Source organism: Phascolarctos cinereus, unplaced genomic scaffold, assembly GCF_003287225.1.
Source record: "Phascolarctos cinereus isolate Bilbo 61053 unplaced genomic scaffold, phaCin_HiC Scaffold_5;HRSCAF=322, whole genome shotgun sequence".
NCBI lineage: Eukaryota > Metazoa > Chordata > Mammalia > Diprotodontia > Phascolarctidae > Phascolarctos > Phascolarctos cinereus.
The window spans coordinates 408750518-408777647 of NW_027555958.1; the positions used below are offsets into that span (position 1 = coordinate 408750518).

The following is a 27130-nucleotide window of genomic DNA, read 5'->3' on the forward strand; positions in this document are numbered from 1 at the left end:
CATTCCGCTATGTGTTATCTTTTAAACTCTCTGAGCATGGGGACTGTTCTTTTTATTTGCATCCCCAGTACTTAGCACAGGGCCTGGCATAACTAGTAAACATCTAATGCTTTCTCCATTCATTCAACCACTCTCCAGGAAGGCCTGAAAGGACAGGATCATCTCTAAAAGGTCTTTTCCTAAACCAAAAAGGAAGGCTGGGAAGCCCTCCACAGAGCAGCTGCCACATCTCCCCACTCGGCACAGATTTGAAGGTCTACAATACTCTCCTTCTATCTTTGGTTGGCTGGTAAGGTGAGCATTTAAAATCTCTTTCAGACATGTGAGCCTGGGCTTCTTTTTCCCCCCTCTCCCATGTAAGGTGCCACATAACCACACAATGAAGGTGTGCCACAACATATTGGAGGTGAAATGGGTTCAAGGAATTGATCAATGCTCGCTCCTTTTCATATTTTCCAACTCAGAGTGATCAGTGTCCTCATTCCAAGTGCTGTACTGTTAACTAACTTTGAGTATAAAAGGAAACATGTTGTGGACCTAATTTACACAGCATGGCTATTTTTTGTTTGATTTCTTTTTTAAAGGATATACCTCAAAACCTATAAATCACTCAATGTGGAGCTGCATCGCTTGAGTTCTTGTCCAAATGTTGCAATCTGTTTGACTTTGGGCAAATCACTTAATCTCTCTTGGCCTCAATGTCCTCAAGTGTAAAATGAGGCATCTGGACCAGATAGCTTCTACGATCCCTTCTAACGAATCTGACCTGATGGTCCACTAACAGGAAAACAAAAATGTGCTAACTTCTAAAGTGCGTAACGATTTTTATTATAAAATATATTATCCCACAAGTCATGAGACACCCTCAAAGGACTCTGCCAAGACTTATCTAGGGATGGACCTTGATCCCAAAAGAAACATGCTTGAAACATCATATATAAGAAAAATCAGTCAAGGAAGAACTGATTCTTAAGAGTTCCTTGAAAGGACAGCAAGCCAAAGTTGACCAAAGATAGAAATAGGTAATGTTGGAGGGTCTATAGAAAGATAGGCACAGAAAGGTAATGCACTATTTGTGCAAGTATGAATAAGTCCAACCATTCTGGAAAGCAATTTGCTATTAAGCTTTAAAAAGTGATAAAACTATCCACATCCTTTAAACCCAGAGAGCGCCCTGACAGGCATCTAACCCACAGAAAGACTGATACAAACCAAAATAGTCATAGCACCACTTTCTGAGGTATCAAAAAAAAAAAAAAACTGGAAACAAGAGGTAATCACTGACCGTGAAATGGCTCGATAATTTGGGGTACATTAACGTAACTGAATATTAAGAAATGAAAATGAAGAATTCAGAGAAATATGGAAAGCAAAGCTAGGAAAACAACACGGTTACAACAATGTCTACAGAAAGAACAAAATGTGAATAATGTGTGATTATAATAAGCAATTTGCAAGAAGTCTTTCCAGATGTCTCTCAATACTACGATCTTCTGTTGACTATCTCCACTTTATACTGTACAACTTCTTTGCACATAATTGTTTTCATGCTATCTCCTCCATCAGACTGTGAGCTCCCTGAGCACAGGGCCTGTCTTTTGCCTTTCTCTGTATCTTCAATGCTTGGCACAGGCCTGGAATGCAGTAAGTGCTTAATAAATGTTGACTTACTGACTGCCCAAGCTTGTCCGGCCTACTGGACATTTCAAACTACATGGTCCAAAATCTGTCAATAACCACTTAAGGCCCTATTCCATGCTCATTATCTTTCCTCCCAAATCCACCTTTCTTTGGACCTTCCCTACTTCTCTTAGGACACCATGTTTCCTCCTGTCTCATAAGGTTTGTAACCTCAGTGTCATTCTTATCTCTTTCACCCTGAATAGCCCATCAGTTGCCAAATCTTGCTGCTAGATCTTCTGTATCCATTCCTTTCTCACTGCTCTGAGCCACTACCTTAGCACAAACAATCTCCCTCTCCTGCATGGACTACTGCAGTGGCCTTTTACTAGGTTTCCCTGCCTCAAATCTATTCCCACTCACTGCCAAAGTGATTTTTTTTTCTTAAAGTATAGCTCTAACCAGGTCATTCCCCTTCTCAAACTCCAGGGGCTTCCTATTGGCTCTCAGATAAGAGGGCTTTTAAAGCTCTAACCTGGGCCCCATCTATCTTCCCAGAATAATTATGTATTACTCCTGTTCATGCACTCCAGACAAACTGGCCTCCTCTTTGAGGACTATACAAATGCTAGCTAGCATAACACTTAGCACCCCGCCAGTGCTTAGTTAAGGCTTGAGAACTGACTGATGACAGCAGGGACTGCTTTATTTTTTGACTTTGCATCCCCTAGCACATAACAGTCTCCTAAAAAATCCTTACTGAATGAGCGAATCAAATAGTCGGGTATACGTTAAAGATTTAAGCCAAAATTATTTAATGTATTCTATATTATCACTTCTGAGAGAAGCCCCAAGATGAAAAATCTCTCAAGGAGAAAATACATAACATTTTAAATGACTATAATTAATCATCAAGTATTTATTAAATATGAAGAGTTTACTCTGCCACAGGCACTATACTAAGCAGTAGAGATACAAAAATAGACAAAAACAAAAACAAGCCCTGAACTCTAGAAGTTTACATACTAATGAGAAAAACAACATGTAAATAAATTTTGTTGTCCAGTCGTTTCAGTGATGTCCAACTATTCACAACCCCATTTGGGGTTTCCTTGGCAAAGACACTAGAGTGGTTTGTCATTTCCTTCTCCAACTCGTTTTATAGAAAAGGAAACTGAGGCAAACAGGGTTAAGTGACTTGCCCAGGGTCACAAAACCAACAATTGTCCAAGGCTGTATTTGAACTCAAGAAGATGTATCTCTTGACTCCAAGCCCAGCATTCTATCCACTGCACCACGTAGCTCCCCACTAGGTGCCCATAAAACAGATGCAGAGTAGAAGGAAGGTAATCTTAGAGGGGAAGGCTAAGTAACTAGGGAGACCTGCAAGGCCTCCCGCAGCACTTGAGCTGAATCTTTGAAAGAAATCAGGGGAATATATACCTATTTGTGTCTAACGGCCCCAGTTGGGGATGGGGGAGGGGTGTGTGTGAAATGATACTGATGACACTTTTACTATATATTTTAAAGTAACAGCAAGTTGTGCATAACAGATTTGCAGTTTCATGTGTAGTCATCTCTTTAACTGTTAAGTGAATGCTTGTTTTAGTCAATAAATTAAAAATAAAATAATATTAAAAAAAAGAATCTTGAAATATGAAAGGGTGGAGGCAAGGAAGGAGAGTGTTCTAGGCCTGGAGGACGGCGATACAAAGGCACAGAGATGAGATGAAACCAGAAACAGAAACTGGTTAGAAAGATGGATGTTTTCCATCACTCTGCAAAAACTGTTTTTAAAACATGCCACGTTTAATTTGAGGAATTTCATAAAGAGAAATGCTACCAGGGCTCTGAAGGAGAGGTGGAGGGGTGGAGATTGTGATCAAGTAGCCTATCATTCAGTACAAGAAATAAAACTTTTCTCCTCCCCCATGATGGGTTTCTCTTCCCTTTTCAAAATTTCACAATCTATTACAAATCTAGGCTCAAAGGTATGTGTGTATATAATGTAAATATGTACATACATATACATACACATTCGCAAATGTGCATATATATATGTATGTACAGTCATTCCATAGTGAATTAAGAGACTGTCAGAGAATATTCTCAATACACAAGGTTCAAAAACAATACTTAAATTGCTAGTAAAAGAATTCAATTGCCAAAATTTAAAATTCAATGTGAGCAAGCTAAGACGAAGAAAACTAATTCTGTGTAAAATATATACTTGCATGTCAAAGACCAATCTCTCAAGAGTTTCCCCTATGTATTTAGCAAACAAAATTCTAATTCCAAATTTTTGTATAAGTCATCTACCTTCATAAAAAAAGATACTTATATAACAACAGTAGGAAAGTTATAAAGACTGAAAATATAAGACAAAATACTTAGTACATTTTCAAAGGAAAGAACAGAGGGAAGAAGAAAATCCCTATGCCCATGGAAAGGTGTCCCTCAGTCCATTTTTATGTTACTCAGACAACCTGATTTTGACTGCTCACTTTTCTTTATGATTCTGACTCAACGTGACAAAATTCCATGTGGCTAACCCTAGAGCAAGAGAAAGTAACCTATGACACTGGTGCAAATGAGTAACTCTGAAGCAACTGGTGGTGGTAATTACTCCTCACCAAAAAGACTGGTAACAGCTGTCCTAAGACAATGTTTTTATTTTCTATTCCCAAACAATCACTGCAAAGTGACAGATGCCTCCTCACCATTTTCTGGCTTCTGCAGAGTCTCTTGCAGTGTCTGTAGGGTCTCTTCTCTATGGACACTTCTCTTTTTTTCATCTTTTTCTTTGGATGTGAGCCAGCGATTTCTCATAGAAGATTTCTCTTCACCTACCATCATGTTGGGTAACTAAAATGGAAATGACAAGGAAGAGGTTAATCTGACATTTGGATAGACCAGATGTTTGGCTGAAATGTTCCTATGCATGTTCATTTCCATTTACACATAATACTCTTACTTTTTATCAACTACCATTTTATTGAGCACCTTTATTTGATTCAACATTGCCCCACCAAGAACTCATGGAGCTAGTTGGGAAGACAAGGCATCAAATATATGAAGACCTAAATGGTAAAAGAGTTAAACAATAAAGTATAAAACAAGATAGCAAAATTATATGGAACCAGTAGATGTTGGAGGATCAGCAAAACAAAAACCAAGCATGCTAATATTCCATCTGTTGGTAGATCTAGTTGTAAACTGGTCAAACAATTCTGAAAAACAATTTGCTACAAGTGACTGAATGGGTCCATAACCTCTGGCCCAGAGATCCATCACTGCCAGGCACATATGCCAAAACAAATCAAAGACAAAAAAGTTCCATATACGCTAAAATGTTCCTAGCAAAACTTTTGATGATAGCAATGAAACAGAAACAAAGCAGGTGCCTATCATTTAGAGAATATTTAAATAAATTGTGACACGTGAATATATAGAACATTATTTTGCCACAAGGAAACAATATGAAGAAGTCAAAGAAACAGGGCAAAATTTAAAACAGATTTATGTGCAATGAAGCAGAACTAGGAAGATAACATACACAATAACCACAGCTTAAATGAAAAAGAAGAAAATAAACAAGCTTGGCCCCTCCAAAGGAGAAAACACACCTTTCTCCCTTTATTACAAGGCTGGAAAAGTAGGGGCTTGAAGTATTAGTCTGGCTGACCTGTTTTCTTCTTTATCTTTCTAAAGGAAACAGTTACTGGATAAGGGAAGAGGAGGAATAAGACACAGAAATAAAGGAATTGACATCAATTTTTAAAAAATCTAAGTCATTAGAGAAATGACAAGACAAACAGATGATGAATAGTTACCAATGAGCAATACAGACAATTGTTACGTTTCAAGAACAAAGGAAAATCCCGGAGATACAAAGATTTCATGATAAAGATCCTGAGTTTGGCTTTGGACAGTGACAGGATTTTGTTTGAGAAGACATGAAGGCATGGCACTGACAACAATGGCAAGAGCAGACAGAGGGTGGAAACGCACAAGGCCTAAAAGGGGAACCATGAATGGTCATTCTGGCGAAAGCTGAAGATTCATAGGGAAGCAGACTGAGAAGCTTGGAAAGTTAGGTTGGAGTAGCTAGCATTCACACAGTGTTTTAAGGTTTGCAAAACATTTTATAAATATTATCTCATTAGATCTGAACCCTGGAAGGTAGGTGCTATTATTATCAACACCATTTTACAGATAAGGAAACTGAGGCAAACAGAAGTTAAGTGACTCGCCCTGAGGGACACAGCTAATAAGAGTCTGGGGTTTTCCTGACTCCAAGTTAAATGCACTGTAGCTGTCATAACAAATTCCAAGAAGGCTCAACGAGCAGCAAGTGCCCATGTTCTTTTCCCCAATATGATGGTGTACTTAACTTTTAAATCAAGTCAATTTTCAGACCTGTAAGAGAAGACTTAAGATTTTACCTACAAGCTTCCCCGACTCCCTTTACCCTAATTACTGACCCTGTCAGACAGTAAGGCACACTAAGACAGCAGTGGTAAAGAACCAGCCTCAGGAAAAACGGAGTTCAAGTCTGGCACTGCCACATCCTGGCAGTCCAACCCCACACAAGTCACATAACTTCTCAGTGCCCCAGGGCCCTTACACTGTGAATCATTTCCAAATAGAATTACCTGGATTACGAGATGTTTCAACTGCACAGAGGGAGAATGTCAGCTAGTTACACTTTAGCAGTTCTTTAGTACCAAAATCCAGCAACAATTTCCCCTTTAACTCTTCTTATTTAAGGGAAGACATTTCTCCTTTCAAGCCCCCCTAAATCCACTACCAAAAATGACTGGGGAGAATGGGGGTGCAATACTGGGAACGGGAAGTCTCCCCCTGCTGCTGGTTTCAGGTTCCTACTTAATTTACTAATTCACTGCTTATGATCTCATTTTTTCCTGATCTTTATTCCCTAACTTACCCCATTTTCCTTCTTGGGTTTGCTCTCCTAACCCCAACTGTCTGATCCTCAATTCAGAATGCTCTCCTTTCTCTCTTTATTCTCTGGGTCTAGGAGTTCCTGGTTTCTGTAAAGACTTAGCTCACCACCATCTGTACCTCCCCACCTTTCAACTAGAAGTGCCTTCCCCTCTAAGGTTAAACTGGATCTGATTTTGTCTAATTAGTAGAGCACCCAACAAGACAGCTCACCTCATGTGACTACCAGCTACCATATTATTCCCTCTCTCAAAGTACCACACAGAGGGATTTACTGTTCTGCTCTTGCTTTAACTCCTAGGAGATGAAAGTTGGTAAAACTGTACAGGAGAAAGGCAGTACAGTAGGAAGCTGGCCTCCAAGTCAGAACACCTGGGTTCAATTCCTGCTTCTGATACAGGGTCTGTGTGACCCTGGGCAAGTCACTTCTCAATGCCCCAAGCAATACAAAGAAGCCTAAGAACAGCTCACCTATTCTTTAAAAAAAGTAAAAACAAAAACCTTCACTTGACCCATTATCTCCCCTAGAGCTATCCCTCTTTCCCATGAAAAGTATCTACACTGGCTGTGGCTGCTTCCCCTGTTGATGGCAGAAATCAGATCAGAAAAAGCTGAGAGATGAATAGTAAGTGAGAAACTGCTCTAAAGTCACAAATAATTTCCTAACTACACAAATTCCACGGTTTTTGCTCAGTCTTGACCTCCCCGGAGCATTTGACATTAATCTGGTTCTCCTGCCTGTCTAACCTCTCCTTCTTGGTGTCATCTGCTAAAACAGCATCCATATGTGTGTTTCTATTCCAGGGCTCTGTCCTAAACCATCTTCTTATCTATGTATTCTGTGACTTCATTCCTTCTCAAGGGCTTAACTATCACTTCTCTCCCTAGTTCCAGTCCCACATCTCTACTTGGACATCCATAAGCATCTCAAACTCACTGTGTTCTCCAACCCAATGCTCTAAACTTCCCTATTTTTGTCAAGTGAACCAGCATCTTTCCAGTCACCCTGGGTCTTACATCTCTTCTTCACCCGACATCTCAACACAGCTCCTAAGCTGATAGCCCTTCCTCCATCCCAAGAAAGTTCTGGGGTTCTTTGTCTTGGTAAAAATCCAAGTTTCTCTGGCATTTAAAACCCTTTAACCATCTAGCTCCAGCCTATCTTTCCAGGCTTGGACCACATCAAGGTTTGCCCAAGTACTAATAAGAATCTTTTCCTGATTTCCTCAGAGGTTAGAGCCTACCACAAAAAAACACACACACACACACACACACACCCCCATATAACTTTATATTCACTTGGCATAGGTTTTGTTTACTTATCTATACAAATGTAATTTCCTTGAAGAATAAGCCTGGAAAGGTATAGAATAATGCCTTCCACATCCTCTACAGATGAACCTACCTGCTGTTCACTATACAGGACATTATCTCTCCCAATTTCATACCTTTGTACAGACCGTCAACATCATCTCCCATGCCTGGAATGCTCTCCCCTCACCTTACTTCTTGAAATCCCTAGCTCCCATGTCAAGGTTTGCTCAAGTACCATAAGAATATTTTCCTGATTCTCCCAGGCTAGTGTCCACACTGACTCTCCCTCTTACTCCCACCAAAAACAAACAAAAAACATAACTTCATACTCATTTGACATGTATTTTTGCACACTTATCTATATGAATAAGCAAACTTCTTGAAGTTATTAGGGCTGTTTCATTTTTGTCTTTGTAACCAATACTTAGCACAGACTAGGTACTTACTAAATGCTTGCTAAATTAAAATTACCTACTATTTAAATGCTTGACTACATATAGTAAAATATTAAATGAAAATCATATGATCCTTAACAGACACTGATATTTGTTTTCAAAATGTTATAGGAAGTATTTTCATCATATGACTTTTCCCATACAACCTTCAAATATGTGGCTCCCAAGAAAATACTGGGAAAAAAAAGAAAGAAAATATTGAACAGGGCCGGAGACAAGATGGCGGAGTGAAAGCAGCAACTTGCTTGAGCTCTCCCCCAAACCCCTCCAAATACCTATAAACATGGCTCTAAACAAATTCTAAGGCAGCATAACCCACAAAAAGACAGAGTGAAACAAATTTCCAGCCCAAGACAACCTGGATGATTGATCAGAAAGGTATATCTCACCAGGCTGGGAGCGAAGCACAGCGTGGGGTGGGCGCACACACCACAGCAAACCTGGAGCAGGCCTCAGAGGACTGAATTGCGGGCAGCTGTAGCAGTTTCCAGACTTCTCAACCCAGGAATGCCAAAGACAACTTAGAAGGTCAGTGGGGAAAAGTCTGTTTCTGCAGTGCTGAGAGAGGAAGATGGGGTCTCAGCTCCATTCCCCAAGAGTGGCCCTGGGGTGGGCAGCTGCTTCCTGAGCTTCCAGCCCACAGACTGAGGGGGAATCGAGTGGCTGATCAGAGGGGGATTGCAGGGATCTCTCTGCTGGTGCTGAGGCAGGAATCTCTTGCTTTGCCCATGCTTGGATCTGGGTCACAGTTCTGGACGGGGTCCTGGGGTGAGGAGGAGCTGGCACGGTGGAGCTTGTAGTGGCTGTGGACAGGAAACCTTCCTCACAGTTCCAGGACAGAAAGGAGTGCTTGTGGTCACTAATAGACCACAGCACAGGCCAGGAAAGGAGTAAACACCTCACCCCTTATCATACCACCTTGCAAGAACTGAAAATTTACAGGTCCCTACAAGTATCTCTGAAAACAGCTATATAAACCCCCAAAGCTTGGGACAGTACATTCTCCACATTGGAAGCAGACTCTTACCTTAACAAAGAGTTTAAAACTCAAGTAATTGGCTGGGATCATGAGCAAGCAGCAAAAAGAGTCAGACTATATTATCTTACTTTGGTGACAAAGAAGATCAAAATATACAACCAGAAGAAGACAACAAAGTCAAAGCTCCTACATCCAAAGCCTCCAAGAAAAATATGAATCAGTCCCAGGCCTTGGAAGAGCTCAAAAGGGATTTTGAGAAGCAAGTAAGAGAAGTAGAGGAAAAACTGGGAAGAGAAATGAGAGTGATGCAAGAAAATCATGAAAAACAAGTCAACAGCTTGCTAAAGGAGACCCAAAAAAAACTGAAGAAAATAACACCTTAAAAAATAGCCTAGCCCAAATGGCAGAAGAGGTCCAAAAAGCCAATGAGAAGAATGCCCTAAAAAGAAAAACTGGCCAAATGGAAAAGGAAGTCCAAAAGATTACTGAAGAAAATACTTCCTTAAAAATTAGAATAGAGCAAATGGAGGCTAGTGACTTTATGAGAAATAAGACACTATAAAACAAATCCAAAAGAATGAAAAATTAGAAGACACTGTGAAATATCTCATTGGAAAAACAACTGACCTGGAAAGTAGATCCAGGAGAGAGAATTTAAAAATTACTGGACTATCTGAAAGTCATGATCAAAAAAAGAACCTAGACATCATCTTTCACGAAATTATCAAGGAAAACTGCCCTGATATATTAGAATCAGAGGGCAAAATAGAAATTGAAAGAATCCACAGATCTCCTCCTGAAAGAGATCCCCAAAGGAAAACTCCTAGGAATATGTAGCCAAATTCCAGAGTTCCCAGGTCAAGGAGAAAATATTACAAGCTGCCAGAAAGAAACAATTCAAGTACTGTGGAAACACAATCAGGATAACACAGGATTTAGCAGCTTCTACATTAAAGGACCGCAGGGCATGGAATATAATATTCCAGAGGCCAAAGGAGATAGGATTACAACCAAGAATCACCTACCCAGCAAAACTGAGTATAAATCCTTCAGGGGAAAAAATGGTCATTCAGTGAAATAGAGGACTTTCAAGCATTCTTGATGAAAAGACCAGAGCTGAATAGAAAATTTGACTTTCAAATACAAGACTCAAGCAGAACATGAAGAGGTAAACAGGAAAGAGAAATCATAAGAGACTTATTAAGGTTGAACTGTTTACATTCCTGCATGGAAATATGATATTTATAACTCATGAGACCTTTGTCAGTATTCGGATAGTTGGAGGAAAAAATTATATATATGTATAGGTAGACAGATAGGTAGACAGATAGGTAGACAGACAGGTAGATAGATAGATAGATAGATAGATAGACAGACAGACACACAGACAGACAGATAGAGGGCACAGAGAGTTGAAGATTAAGGGGTCATATCCAGAGAATAAAATTAAGGGATGAGAGAGGATTATATTTGGAGAAGAAGAAAGGGAGTGGTATAACGGGGTAAATTATCTCACACACAAAAAAACCCCAAAAAACAGAAAAGAAAATGCTCTTACAGTGGAGGGGAAATGGGGCAAGGTGAGAGGGAATGAGGGAATCTTATTCTCATAGGATTTGGCTTAAGGAGGGAATAACATACACATTCAATTGGATAAGGAAATCTGTCTTACCCTATGGAAAAATAGGGGGAGAAGGGGACAAGAGAACAGGGGGATGATAGAGAGGAGAGCAGATTGGGAAAGGGGGTAATCAGAAGCAAAACTTCTGAAGAGGGAGAGGGTCAAAAGAAAGAATAGAATAAATGGGAGGGCAGGATAGGATTAAGGGAAATAGAGTTAGTTTTTCACAACATGTCTACTACGGAAGTGTTTTGCATAACTACACATGTATAAGCTATATTGAGTTGCTTGCCTTTTCAATGAGGGTGGGTGGGGAGGGAGAAAGGGAGAAGATTTGAAACCTAAAGGTTTAAAAAAAATATGTTTAAAAAAAAGTTTTCACATGCTACTGGGAAATAAGAAATACAGGAAATGGGGTACAGAAGTCTGTCCTGCCCTACAGGAAAATAGAAGGGGAAGGGGATAAGAGAAGGGGGAGAAGAGATAGAAGAGAGGACAGACTAGGGGAAGGGATATTCAGAATGTAATGCCATCTTGGTGAGGGGGAAGGGTGAGATGGGGTGAAAATTTGGAACTCAAAATCTTGGGAAGTAAATATTGATAACTGAAAATAAATTTATTTTAAAAAAAGAAAACACTGGACAAATCCCATTATAGCTACATATAGATGTCTAGGGGGAATTTTACTACAATACATAACTACAAATCCAGATGCTTTCCTTTTGTCTAAATGCTCAAAGAGTTCAACCACAAACCTTTTGGTAACCACCCTGTAATTTCAATCAGCATAGGAAAAGTATTCTATCACCGTTTATTACTGTATGGGCAGCCAGGGTACAGTGGTTAGGTTAGAGTGACAGGCTTGGAGTAAAGGGAGAACCAAGTTCAAATCTGACCTCAGACACTAGCTGTAAGCAAGTCATTTCACTTCTGTTTGCACCTTAGTTTCCTCATCTGTAAAATGGGGATAAATAGTACCTACCTCCCAGGATTGTTGTGAGAATCAGAGATAATAACTATAGAGTGCTTAGCATAGTGTAAGCATTATATAAATGCTGGTGGTGGTGGCAATGGTTGATGGTGACGATGATGATGATGATGAAGAAATGGCATGATCGAAGAGAGTTTTCTATCCTATTTCCTTATCTATGGAATGGAAAAGAAATACAGAAGTATACCTAAGGCTTTCTACAACTGTTCCTAACCTACAAAAATTAAGTCACATTTTATAGATGACTCAGTTTTAGCCCACATAGAAAGCAAAAGTTATTCATTACACAGAAACACAATATGCTCTAATCTTAGTGAAACATGGGCAGAGGATCAGTCAGGAGCAGAAGAACCTTATTGTCTGACTGGAGGGATAGAACTGAAGATAGGCAATGATGCAGAGAATCTTCAGTGAAATAATTCATCTACCATAAGCCTCTGGAAGGGGAAGAGAAACGTATGTAGGAGGCTGAAGCTGGGAAAGAGTTTGGAACAGATGCTGTGGAAAATATCTGGAACCAGTTAAGAGTAGGGAAGAAGACTGCCAGCAGTGAAGGGTCCATCTGAGCTTATGTACTCCTGGATGAAATCATCATTCAATAAACTCCATCCATAACATTTAACAACCCAGAAGCAGAAATCAGATGGTTGGGGGGAGAGATCGAGATTAGGAAATCAGGAATAACCAAAGATAAGGGGCTGAGGAGTTTTAAGAACAACAGAGAGTGAATCACTGACATATATACTAGCTAGGTAGGGGTAAAGCCAAAGTGGGCTTGGGGTCAAAGAACCAAAGAGCTACATAAAGTTAGAAAGCAGATTTAAGGAGTGATTGAGTGAGAAATGCACACAGACAAGGGGTTGCGGTTAAAGAGTAGAATATCAACGTTCAGGATTAAAGAAACAATACAATTCTTATGTAAGACTGTTAAATCTACACAAAATGAGACCAGAGAGGTGACTGGATGAAGCAAGTGGGCCAGTCAAATGGTAAGAATGAGCTAACAGTGACAGCCCACATGCTACATACACTAGCACCTCAAGACAGCAAAAAGAAAACAGCACAGTGGAAAGATGTACTATGCAGGTCTTACAGAAGGACACATACAGTGACTGCATACAATAGGAAAGCATGGATGGGGGGATGGGGGTCTTATTCCAGGAGAGCACCTGTGCTGAGACATTACCCTCTCAGACACTCCGTCTCCAACCATCCTCTACTCCAAGATACAAATCTTGCCTCAAATACTTACTAAGAACTGTGTGACCCTACCTAGGTCACTTCTCCATTTTGTGCCTCACTTTCCTCATCTACAAAATGAAGGAGTTGGACTTGATAGCTCTAAATCTACAATCCTATGACTGATAAGACCCACAGGTCACCAAAGAGAAATCCCAACTATAACACACTCTAAATGGGAAATTCAAATCTTAGGGGGGGAAAGCAACAAAAACAACAGAAGCCCCAGATCATTTACCAGGGAACCCTCATCAGGATTGTACAATTTCACATCAATTGCTAAAAGTAAAGACAGAAATGATATATCAAAAGGTAAAGGAAAGGGGCTGTACCTAAGAATAATTTATTCTATAAAGTATAATTTGACAAGAAAAAAAAAGATGAAATTTAACAAAAGTAATGACTTCCAAGCATTCACCTGCAGAAAAATGGGCTGGACAGAGTCTTCAAAAGGTAAAATAGATCAAAGAAAGGAAAACAAATGGAAAGGGGGGAAATCATGATCAAGTGTTTACAACTCCCAAAGGGGAGGAAGGGAGGGAGGAAAAATGTAGATGAGAAGGGAAAAAATTTACTTTTTAGTGTATCAAGGGTTCTAAGAAAGATTATTCAAAAAAGGAGGTGGTGAGTAGAGATCTCATGAATCTCTCAATCAACTGAATTCCACAAGGAGAGGTTTTAAAAATCAGAAAAACAAAAGGAATAGAAATACATTAAAGTAAGCCATTGGGCTGGGACAGGAGAGGAAGAAGTGGTGGGAAATGGAGAGTAGAGTCAAGGAGGGGATGTTCTTGTTGTTGTTCAGTCGTGTCCAACTCTTTGTGACCCCATGGACAAGCCAGGCCCTTCTGTCCTCCACCACGTCTCAAAGTCTGTCCAAGTTCACATTCATTGTTTCTATGACACTATCAGTCCATCTCATCCTCTGCTGTCCCCTTTTCCTTTTGCCTTCAATCTTTTCCAGCACCCGAGTCTTTCCCAATAGGTTCCGTCTTCTCATTATGCCGCCAAAGTAGGTAAGCTTCAGTGTTTGACCTTCCAGTGAAAGCCTGAATTAATTTCTTTAAGTACTGACTAATTTGACCTTCTTGCTGTCCAAGGGACTCTCAAAAGTCTTCTCTAGAACCACAATCTGAAAGTGTCAAATTCTGTGGCATTCAGCTCTCCTTATAGTTCAATTCTCACAGCCATACACTGCTACAGGAAAAACTATAGCTTTGCCTATATGGACCTTTGTTGGCAAGGTGATGTTTCTGCTTTTTAGTATACTGTCCTGATTTGCCACAGCTTTCTTTTAACTTCGTGGCCATAGTTGCTGAAAATCTGACCCTACTTCCATTTCTTCTCCCTCCATTTGTTAGGAAATGATGGGACCAGTTGCCATGATCTTAGTTTTTTTTGACGTTAAGCTTCAAGCCGGTTTTTACACTCTTCCTCTTTCACCTTCATCAAGAGGCTTCTTAATTTCTCTTCACTTTCTGCCATCAAAATGGTATCATCTGCATATCTAAGACTGTTGATATTTCTTTTGTGAACTTTTAATTCTGGCTTTTGATTCATCCAGCCCGACTTTAGCATGATGTACTCGGCATATAAGTTAAATAAAAAAGGTGACAATATACAGCCTTGTCAGACTCCTTTTCCGATCTTAAACCAATCAGTTCCATGTTCAGTTCTAACTATTGCTTCTTGGCCCATATATAGCTTCCTCAGGAGACAAGAAAGATGATCTGGTACTTCCCCATCTCTTTGAGGATTTACCACATTTTGTCATGGTCACATAGTAAAAAGCTTTGTACAGTCAAAAAAAGGACAAGTGGATGTTTTTCTGGAACTCCCTTGCTCTCTCCATAATCTATCAAACCTTGGCAACTTGGTCTCTAGTTCCTCCGCCTCTGAAAACCAGTCCACTTTAATAATTCTCAGGTCACATGTTGCTAAAGTTTAGCTTGCAGGATCTTAAGCACAACCTCGCTGGCATGTGAAATGAGTGCAATTGTTCAGGAATTTGAACATTCTTTGACACTGCCCTTCTTTAGGGCTGGGATGTAAACTGATCTTTTCTAATCCAGTGACTACTGTTCAGTTTTTCAAATTTGCTGACATGTTGAGTGCAGTACTTCAACAGCATCATCTTTTAGGATTTTAAATAGCTCAGGGGAATTCTATCACCTCCACTATTCTTAGCAATGTTTCCTAAGGCCCACCTGATTTCAGTCTCCAGGATGTCTGGCTCTAGATCAGTAACCACACCATCTTGGTTATCTGTGATGTTAAGATCTTTCTTATACAGTTTTTCTGTATATTCTTGCTACTTTTCCTTAATCTCTTCTGCTTCTGGAGGAAATATAGAGTTGGTTAATCAAGAGGTCAAGGCAGGGAAAAAGAGGAAAGAGAGGCTAGCTCCGGGGAGATGACCAAGGAGAGAATTGAAGGGGTCAAGGTACTGGAGATCATGGTGTGGATGAAGAGTAGGATTCTGTCAGGGAAGGGAGAGGTGAAAAACTAACAGACTGCAGTCAGATAGGGAGATTTCAGAATATCTGAACATGGAGGGGGTACATCTGTGGCTGAGATGGGGTGGAGATGAAGCTCATGGGAAGTGAGTAGGCTGAGGAACTGAGTGGTTAAATTTTTTTAAGATAAAGTCAATATGCTAAAGTCTTCTAGTATAAAGGCAGGAGTTAGGGAGGGGAGAAAAATTGTGAGTAGAGTACCAAACTCATGGAGGAAGAAGGGGAGTGACCAGAGAATCTGCAGACAACACTAATTAGTGCTGTAGTCCAGTGGACAACAACCAGTGGTTTTATCTCTCTAGATAGAACAGAATACTTAATGAAAATAAGAGATAAGAGATCTGATAAGCCTTATTACTTCCATATAAGCTTTTCTTTAGACTTTCTGCTTTCTAGAAGTAAGTAAACTTCTAGAAGTAGTTTATACAAGAAAGGTTGGGACTGGATATAAGCAAAGATTAGTCTCTAGAGGTAAATATGAAAGGATTAAAGAGAATCAAAAAGGAAAAAAAATCCTATTTAGTATAATATTCTAGGAACTTTAGGTATCACGTTCTGAGAAAAATCACAACCTTAAGAGTTGAAAGTGGCCATTTGGATCAACCCCTAGATGAAAAAGAGTCCATTATATAATATGTTCTGACAAACTTGAGAGATCTCCAATGAGAGGAAAAATCATGATCTCTCAAGGCAATCCATTCCACTCATGGATAAAATTTTCCAGATATTAAACCATAGCTTGTTTCTTTTTAACTTCCATCTACTAATCCTGGTTCTACCCTCAGAGGTCAAACAAATCTAATCCCTCTCCTGTAAGACAGTCTTTCCAGTTGTATTTAAGACCACTATCATGTCATTCCTTCCTCTACCCCCATCCTTTTCTTTTCCAGGCTAACATCCTCAGTATCTTCAAGCAATGAGCTCCATGCCCCTTTGCTATCCAAGACGCCCTTTTGTGGACACTCAAAATTCTGATGCTCCAGACCCTACATAACTTATTGTTTGTCCTTCATTCTGGAAGAGGACCATAACATCAGGAAGGTGATGCCATGACTTGCAAGTGAATTAAATTTCAGTGAGGGAGGGCTGTACAAAGTCACCAGCTCCACTCTCTCCTCTGAAGCCATCTGAGTCCAGTGGCAAGATATAGATCAGGATGACTGGAAATGGCCCCTACACAAATACTCCAAATGTGGTCTACCTAGGGCAGAGTATAGGACTATCAGCTCCTCCTCCAGGGATGCTTTGCCTCTCCAAGAGCATTCTACATTAGTTTGGGTATATATAGTATCATGTTGAGCTTTTAGTTCACTAAAGTCTTTAAGTCTCTTTTAAACTAACTGTGCTACTTCCATCTGGTTTGGAAATTAATTTTTTTGGCCCCAAATGTAAAACCACATTTAAACCTATCATTTCATTTTACTAAACTCAATGGTTTTTTAAACTTGACTCATACAGTAATCTTAACTACACTCTTTCAACTTTGCTTCAACTGTGAATTACTGATAAGCAAGTCAATCAAGCCTTTATCTAAATAATACAAATGTTGAAGAATAACAATAGCTAGCATGCTGAACACATATTATCTCACAGGATCTTATATAATAGATATAGTTTATCAAATTATAACATTCTAAAGTTAAAAGGGATCTCAGCTGGACATTTAATCCTACCCATACTCCCCAAAAGAATAACCCACTAAACATACTCATGGGTATTCTTTTTAAGGCACAGATACAGCTAGACGGTTGATGAGGTCTCTTCTAATTCAATCAACAAGTATTTACTAATTGATAAACAGTGCAAGGGATAGAAATACAAAAGTAAGCCTACCTTCAAAGAGCTTGTACTCAGGGATATGCAACCTGTTCACAGATAAATAAACCCAGGATTCACACAAAATAAATACATAGTTTGCTAGGGCTAGGTGTGGAGAATGAGACACTAACAACGTGGAGAATCCAGAAATGCTTCCTGTAGTAGGTAATATGTTGAGTGGAACCTTAAGGGAAACTAGAGATCCCAAGAGAAAAGGAAGAACATTCCAGTCTGGGCAAAAACAGAGGCAGGAGACAGATTATACGAAAGGGAGGGTGAGGAAGGAGAAGATGAGTGAACTTGAAGAGTGGGCCAGCATTATTACTAGAGCTTGGGACCTTCGAGGGGAAGTAAAAACAGATCAGAGACAGGCTATGAAAGGTCTAAAATGCCAAACAGGAGTTTGTATCTTATTCCAAGGCAATGAAGAGCCACAAAAACTTCTTGGGCAGGGAGGGGAGGGGAATGGTCAGATCTATACTTGAGGAAAGTACTTTAGAATCAATCAATCAATCAGTAATCATTTATTAAGCACCTACTATTTGCCAGCCATTGTACCAGGTGCTGGGGATACAAAGAGGTAACACAGTCCCTGCCCTCAAGGAGTTTACAATCTAATGGGGGAGACTATATAACCTGTAAACAAATATATACAAAGTAAGCTCTATCCATGATAAATGGGAAATAGTTAACAGAGGGAAGGCACTAGAACTGAGATGATTGGGGAAGACTTCCTGTAGAAGGCAGCATCTGTGTAGAATATGAATACAAATAGTATTTAAGCAATTACCAGGCACCAGAAAGGGTGCTAAGTGTTAAGAATACAAATGAAAACCAAGACAATCCCCAATACATACAGAGACGGGAAGGATGAATGGTGTCATGGGGCAACTGACTGACGATGCTAGCACACAGTAGGCACTTAATAAATGTTTATCGACTGATTGACAGGCCCCTCAAGGAATGGCAACGATGGGATCAAGAAACAAAAGGGGGAAAGAGCTGGGGTATAAAGAAGATAGTGCACTGCCAGAGAGATCGCCCAAATACATTACAGCAAATCTGAGCCTACTGGTTAAGGTGAGCTCTCACTAATCAGGAATGTAGGACATCAGAATGGTCTGGAGAGGGTAAAAAGTTGGATGAAAGGAGACCAATTAGAAAGCAGAGGCAGACAAGATCCTCAACTAGGCTAGTGGCCACATGAGCAGAGAAGGGAACAGATGGAAAGGATAATGTAGAGGCAGAGTCAACAAATGTAGCAAATGCTTGGCTGTGGGGATAAAGGAAAAGATGGGTCAAAGTGATAATTCATGGGCTGCAAAGTTGGGTGACTAGGATAGTTCTTTCCTTATTAAAAACGGGGAAGTGTGAAACAGGGGTGGGGTTGGGGTACAAGATACTGTGCTTTACTCCGGACATCTGAGTTTGAGATATTCATGGGGACACCCAGAGACGGAGGCAACGTTTGGAGAAAGATGGGGCTTGGAGATGCAGATCTGGAAGTCATCTGCATAGAGATGATAGCTGAGACCATCAAGAGATTAAACTTAATATCTATGATTCTGTAAACTACACATAACAGCACTTCTCTTAAGTACTCATCTAATAACCTCATTAAAAAAAAAAGGAAAAGTCAGTTTTGTATACTCTTTCTTCATAAAGCCTACTTCCTTTTTCAGATGTTCAGTAGTTAACCTCTAGAAGGCCTAGATCAAGAAATCTGCCAGACAGAAACTGATGACAAACTCATTGGCAAAGCTCATTCAGCAAAATCTATTCTCTTCCCTGTCTGACAATACTCTAGTGCTATAGTGCCTCTCCTGCTCTCCACAAGCCCTAAGAGATCACAAGTGCTCCAGACATCGCTGAGACAGAAATTGCTTCCTAAGCTTGATGGCTTGGAAGTCGTGAGGGAAGCTAGGTGCTCTATCTTCCTGATGATCTAAGCTGGCTTTTGATTTCCTAATAGCTATTTTTTGTTCTGTTCTTTACAACTCAAGGGCCATTGTCCTTGGCAAAGAAAACTAAAGAAAAAAAATTAAGCAGCTCCATCTTCTTTCCATTGTCCAACAGCTTCACTTCACCCCTCCCCTTCCAAGTCTTTATTTCACCTTCCTCTTCACCTCCCCCAGTTTTTCTTTTTCATTTTCTTTAGCTCTCCTTATCAGCTTCAGAATACTCTGACCTCTAGGTCTCCAAAAACTATTCTTTGTAAGATTTTCCAAGGAGTTTCCCTGGGAGGATCAGCACCTATTCCAACAATCCTGCCACAGCTCAAGATATTTTTTTTCAACTCCTCTTTTAGGATAACCTTTAAAAACCAACATCAAAAGACTTTTTTCCAATTTCCAAGTCCCCCAATCCCTCTTAGCAGGTGATTTCAACTCCTACTTTACCCAGACTGAAGTAAAAAATAATTCCAACTCACCTCTCGCACACTCTAGAAGTTGCCTTAGGGGGCAGCTAGGTGGCACAGTGGATAGAGCACTGGCTCTGGAGTCAGGAGGACCTGAGTTCAAATTCGGCTCAGACACATAACACTCACTAGCTGGGTGACTCTGGGCAAGTCACTTAACCCCACTGCCTAGCTAAAAAAGAAGTTGCCATTTTAACCCACTCCTTTTCTCAGCTATCTCCGAGGAAAAGGTGGCCCTCCTATTTTCCTTCTACCTGTGCAGCCTTATTCTAACCTTCTCCAAAATCTCTTACCATGAATTACTATTCCTTTTCATCTTCAATATCTCCCTTTACAGTCTTAACTTGTTCTATGCCTACAACTGAGCTCAGATTTCCCATTGCTAAAAAACCAAACAAAACAAACAAAAAACCTTAATTCTGCTCTCTCTTTTCACAGACAAATTTCCTCAGCACCCACTCCCTTACCTGATTCCATTTCAATCTGGCTTATGTCCCCTCCACTATACCAAATTCACTCTAAGGTCATCAGAACACTGGCTTTGTCTCAGCCCTCAAGCAACTAACTTATCCTCCTCTAAACATTTAATATTGTTTACTATCCTCTCCCTCCACACTCTCCACCTGGATAACTCCAATTGCCTGGTGGTTGGCCTAGCTACTTCTATTCTCTCCCATCATCCATATGGCTGTCAAAATAATCTTTCCAAAGCACACATCCTACCGTGTCACTTCCCTACACAAGAATATTTTGTGGTTCCCTGCTGCCTCTAGAATAAAATACAAAATAGTCCCCTTAGCTAATTAGCTTTTCATGTTGCCATCTCCACGCCATGCTGAGTGTACTCCAGCCCTCATCCTCATCCTCATCTCCTTCCCGCCAGAACCTTGGACTCTGCATTTAGCAATGGAAAAGTCATTGCCTCACCTTGCCTAGAATCAGATACTAGATCACTTCCCACCTTCTCCACACCACACCTACCACTCAACACCTTCCCATTCTAATCTCCCCTTAACAACTTCTGCTATTAAAATGTAAATGCCCTGTGGACAGGGGCTGTCAGGGTTATATAAGCACTTAGCACTTCACCTGCATAGTAACTGCTTAATACTTTATAGATCTATCTAGGGTTTAGATCCCCCACAATCTGGTTCTAATCTAAATTTCCAGCCTTACTTCACTTTCATAAACTGTACATTCTAGCCAAACTAGACTATTTGTTCCCCAAATTCAACATCACATCTCCTGCTTCTGTGGGTGCTTGAAATACATTCCATTCCCCTCCTTGCCTCTACCTTTCAGAGATCCCTGTCTTCTTTCAAAGTTCAACTCAGTTATTACCTTCTCCAAGAAGACATCTTTGAAGCCCTCAATTATTAAGCCTTCTTTCCCTCCTCAGATTAACAGGATTTACTTAGTGTACATGTGGCATCCACCTAGTAAATTGAAGGTTCTTAGAGGGCAGGGGCTGTGTAGTTTTTGCGTCTATCTCGAGGGCCTACCTATCACAAAGCCTTGCATAGAGCACAAATACTTGTTAAATCCAGAGGATGGATGATTAAGCAAGCTACACACCACTCGTGATGGAGGTGGTGCCCACCAAGAACAGAATGAGCCAATTTTTAGGTATTGGCCAATGTGTTTTGCTTGACTATGCTTATTTGTTACAAGGATCTTCCTTTTCTCCCCGCCCCCACTGGAGGAATGCGGGGGAGGGGTTTAGGAGGGAGAATGGGAACTAGCAATAGTTCCTTCCTCAAGCCTCCCACATACCACCTCCTCCTCTCTCTCAGCTGAAGACCTAGTCTCTTAATTTAATAAGAAAACTGAAACCATTTGATTCGAGTGCCCTCTTCTCCCATTCTCTACAGCATACCCTCTTCCCTACCCCCACCAGGTAGCTATAGTAAATCCCTCTGTATGTGTGCACCCCATCTTATTCCCTTCTATTTTCTGCCGGGGACTGCATCCTCAATCATTCTCCTTCTCGATTCTTCAACATGTAGCAACTGACTCTGTCTCCCCATCCTTAAAAAGAAACAAAAAAACCCTTCACTAGATACAACTAACTGCTCAAACTACCATCCTAAATCTTTCCTCCCTCTGTCAAACTCTGAAAAAGTTGCCTACACATCCTGCCTCCACTTCCTTTGCTCCAACTTCTCAAAAATCTGGCTTCCCATTTCACCGCTCAATTGAAACAGCTCTCTCCAATACTACCAACTAACTATTAATTATAAAAATCTGATGTGGTTTTTTTCCCTCAAGAGTCCCAATCCTCCTCATCACCTTCATCTTCTGGATGGATACTTTCTCCTCTCGGGGTTTTCACGCCCCACCTCAACTTTCCATCCTCACTGGACATTATTCCCCCCCCTCACACTGCAATCTTGCCAAACTGGCCTTCTCTCTGTCCCTCACTTAACACACTCCATCTGTTCTACTCTTTGTACTTGTGCGTCCAGAATCTAGTTTAAATGTAGCAAATATAGGTGCCTACCACTTGTTAACTGATAAGATTTTTCAAGTTTAGTTTGAAATACCCCCCAGTTACTTGTCCTTGTAGAGTTCCCTGACATCTTTATGAAATACTGAAAGAGTTAATGAGAATAACTCAAGCATTGACAATACGTTGATATTCTCATCTTGTTAGGGCAAACATTCCTTCCACAGCAAAGGCCATGTCACCTATGACATAAATCCAAGTAATGCAACCATGGATATTTCCTTTTTTTAGAAACAATGTACATATTCTTTTTATAAGCCTAGAAGCTAGGGCAGGAGCACCCATTAATAACTGCATTTATCCTTCTAATGCCCTTTAGTCTTCACTTATTTACCTTGGCATCACCCTCCCCCAACAATACATCCTGATCCCCAGGCGAATGACAAGTCATTACGGCCAAGTCATTCATAGCCACCCCCTAACTTTGCTTCAATTTATAGCACCCTGTTAGCCTCAAAGAACATAAACGGAAAATAAAAAAGAAAAACAAGTGTGATAGCAGCATACACAGAGAAGGTTACTAAATATTAACTCCTGCCAACTGTACTTAGCCCATATTTAATATAAGCGTTCCTAGCCTTTCCCCAAGTTTTGTGTTTTTCATAGACACATCCCTCCTGGCTTCCCTGAATGTCTTCGAGTCTCAGGGTTTTTTTACAAGCTTTTCTCTAGTACCTTAATGCTTCCCTCTATTATCTCCAATTTATGCCGCATGTATCATATTTACATAGTTTGCCAATGCTGTTTCCCACTTAGACTGAGCTCCTTGACAAAAGCTTTTTTTCTTTTTCTTTTTTTTTTTGCCTTCCTCTGTATCCCCAAAACTTACTTTGCCCAACAGTACACGCTTAATCAACGCGTAACTTTTAAAACACTCTCTAAAAGCTGGTCTGCTACCACCGTGATTAAAACTGAACTGAGAAAAACCAAAGGCTACACAGAAGGGGTTTGGGTCTCCTTTAAAAACCTCGGGCGCTCAGCCCCCGCGGACCCACAGGCCTCCTTACTCCCGACCTTCACCCACTTCGCGGGGGCCGCGCGTGGAGGACCATAGAGGCTTTTGCAAACCCGGGTACTGCTCGGGCTTTTCCGCTTGTAAGATGAACCGTCCTGCTTGGGAACAACTTTCCTTGAGGCGGTCGGTCACCGGGCGCGACCCCCGGGGTGGGGGTCCCGCACGTGGCTGGGACTTAAATCCCTACCCATTCGTCCTGCTGCGGCGCAGAGCGAACTTTCCCGCCTGCCCAAGCGGGGGGTCGCTGCTCGTCCGAGCCGGGCCGCCGATGCCCCAGGGCTAGGGCGGAGGTGGGGACCGTGGCCGTGGTGCCCCCCATCCTTCGGACCAGCACAACGGACAGGGCTCGTACACCGCCGGCTGGCCGCCCGGGAGGGAAGGAGGGAGAGGGGAGGGAAAGGAGGCCCTCACCTGGGTGACGGCGGCGCACTCAGCCGTTGGGCCCCCCTGAAGCCCGCCGAAGCCCCGGTCCACTCTGGCGCTGCTGGCCCCGGGACCAAGGAGATAAAGCTGCCCGGGCTACTCCTGGTTCTTCCCGCCCCCCTCCCCCCCCCCACGCTGGCTGCCGTCCCTCTCCTGACGTCACGCGCGTGACGTCGGCCCGCCCTGCCCATTGGTGGGCCCCCAAGGCCGATGGGTTCCGCCCCCTCCTCGGCAGCCAATCGGAACCCTCGGTTTCGCTGGATGCCGGGGCTCTCCCCGGCTTGTGGTTGCGCCGGGTTACCAGGAACACGTGAGCACCAGGGCTCTCGGCACCTCGGGGGCAGAGGAAGTGGGCTCCGACTGGGCTCCGCCCCACAGTCCTGGCCTTGGGAGAGCGGGGTGGACGTGTTTGCAGTTCCCTAGAGGGTCCCTACATGCTGCCCCACTGCTGGACAGTCCAGCTGAGACCTCTTCGGACATGCGCGAGCTGCGGCTCAGGACCATCTCAGGACCGAAATGAGCTGCTGACCAGCCCAGGTCATCAGACCCCACCCTCCGAAGCATTTATTATAGAGTTTCGTGTGACCGGTCCAGAGGGCGTGAAGCAACCTACTGATGACCGTGGGCATAACGTCTGCCTGGTTTCCTCGTCTTACAGACGAGGATAACCTTCAGCAAGCTTTCCTCCTTTCATACGTCTGCATCCCGCAGTACAGCTCAGAACCTACTCATGCCTTCCCATCCCGTGTACTTCCCCAAGTCCCCCACAAGGGGTCCACCCAACCCACTGGATGCTTTCGTCTGGTCACCCACCCTGTAGGTACCAGTGGAATCCATGGGGTGTATGTACTTCAATGATCCATCCCTTTTCCTACTGCCAGCTACTTTTCAGGGCCATATGTCAATCTTTTGATATCTTTTACACTGGCTACCCTTTGACCAGGAGCAAATACAAAATGCTCTGTTAGGCATTCAAAGCCCTTCTAATCTAGCCCCTCCTATTTTTCCCAGTCTTCTTACACTTTATGCCTCACCATTTAACTCTTAGATCCTGGCCTTCTGACTGTTCCATGAACAAGACACACCATCTCTCAGCTCCAACCATTTTCTCTGTCCTCCATGCTGGAAATGCTCTTTCTCCTGGACTTAGATTACCCACCTCCCTGGCTTCCTTTAAGTCCCAATCTAAACCCAACCTTCTGCAGGAAGCCATCTCTAACTTCTCTTAATTCCAGTGTATATCTAGTTTGTATATTGTCTCCCCCATTATATTGTAAGTTCCTTGAGGGCAGGAACTGTCTTTTGCCTCTTTTTGTATCTCCAGCTCTTAGTACAGTTCCTGGCATATAGTAGGCACTTAATAAATGCATATTGATTGACCAGAATAAAATGTTGAAAGCTATTCCTGCTCCACCATATACCTACACACTGCTCTTTGTGTAGCCAACTGCAGTGACTACAGCTTTGGATTTGGTGTCAAGACCTGATTTGAAATTAGCTCTGTGACCTTGAGCAACACACCTAACCTCTCTGCACCTCAGTTTTCTCATTGGTAAAATGAGGCAATTGGAATTAGCTATAGCCTTCAAGTTCTCTTCAGCTCTAAATCCATGATCTTATGATGCTAGTTTAGTGCTTTAAAAAAAAGATTCCTGTTTCTTGGTAAACTTACTGTAATAATAATTGCTTATATACAGGGTGTCCCAAAAGTCTTAGTATAATTTTTAAACACCTGTACATAGTGGGCTTTTTAACTTGCAAGATTGGTTGTGCTGCAAAGGTATTATCCCCATTTTACAGATGAAGATACTGAGGCTCACAAAATAAAGTGACTTGACCAGAATCGTTGAAAACTAGAGTGTTTTAGGTCTAGTTGAAGAATAGCCCTTAACTTCTTGATTAAAGTACCTTAAGGTTTACAGAGTGCTTCACAAATATTTCATTTGATCCTCACAACAACCCTGGGAAGTAGGTGCTATTACTATCTCCACTTTACAGGTGGTGAAACTGAGGGAGATAGAGGCTAAGTGACCTCTCTAGGGTCACACAAATAGTGTCTGAGACAGGCTTTGAACTCAGAACTTCCTGATGCCAACTTGTACCCTCTGTTCACTTACATCACCTAACTGTATTTCCGTTCCTTTGGTTGTTCCCTCTTTCAGTACAGATTGAAACTTCTCCGAAATTTCAGATCTGGTATTCAAAAGGTATTGTGGTTAAAAAATGTATCACCCTACATATTGGCAGACGGAAGACAGCAATATAAGTATCACTGGATATTTCACAGGTGAGGAAACTGAGGTTCAGAATGGAGAAGTCATTTACTTCTGAAGAGCACACAAACAAAATGTGTTGACAAAGATTTTAGGTTGAGGTCTTGCCTACTACAAGAATCAGATTCGTTTATATAACACAAAGTCCTGTATACACCACTGTTGGAGTTAACAGATACAACCCACGCAACCCAAGAAAAAGACTGGCATGCAACTAGCATGGATTATAAGCTCTTTAAGGACAGAAGCCATGACTTACTCATGTTTCTGTTTCATTGTAGTTCTTATACACAGTAAAGTTTCCAGTGAAAGTTGGCTGAATGGATGAATAAAATGAATGGTCAAATCCATTTATAAGAATGTAAATGTCAAGAGAAGTATGGGTGGAATTCAGAGATAGCAGAGGGTGAGCTTTTTTTTTTGTCCCTAGTCTCAATGATTCAGTCAACTAGCATGCTTTGTCATAACTTGTTTCTCCACAGGCTAACACTCTGCTCTAAATATGAGGGAGGCAGTAATCTGTAACATTTATTCCAGTTAAGCATGGTGTTCTGGAGGCTCATGTCATTGTCCCCTATTTAGCCATAAGCACACATGTGCAGTAAGATACGTGTTGGGTACCATCACAGACATAAGTACACTCCCAAGGACTTAGGCACCAGGAGACATCTCCAAATCCAATTTAATTATGTCAAGTGAGTAAATGTTAGAGCTTAACTATCCTACATAGGAACTACCATACTGAGTCAATTAGTACAGCATAATTTCTCCTGCAAAGGCAATGAATAACATTTTGTGGGAGAATCTGGTTGCTCCAGCAACTTCAAAGGGTTAGGGAGGTATGTAATTATTGTTGTTCAGTCACGTCTGACTCTGTGTGACCCAATTTGGGATTTTCTTGGCAAAGATACTATAGTGGTTTGCAGTGTCCTTCTCCAACTCATTTTACAGACAAGGAAACTGAGGCAAAGAGGGT

The 27130-nt window shown here is 41.5% G+C and overlaps 1 protein-coding gene across 3 annotated transcripts in view; it reads right to left on the reverse strand.

Moving 5' to 3' along the window:
* Positions 1-24006, reverse strand: part of SOAT1 (sterol O-acyltransferase 1) — a 79580-nt gene extending 55574 nt beyond the window's left edge. For 2 of the 3 annotated variants that reach the window (XM_020984321.2, XM_020984320.2), the window contains exons 1-2: positions 23870-24005; positions 4341-4485 (exon numbers count right to left, since the gene is read on the reverse strand). In XM_020984321.2, the coding sequence (XP_020839980.1) occupies positions 4341-4476 (136 nt within the window). In that variant the 5' untranslated portion in view covers positions 4477-4485; positions 23870-24005. Of the gene's footprint in view, positions 1-4340; positions 4486-23869 lie in introns of all 3 variants that reach the window. The other variant, XM_020984322.2, reaches the window with a different exon arrangement.
* Positions 24007-27130: the final 3124 nt, after the last annotated feature.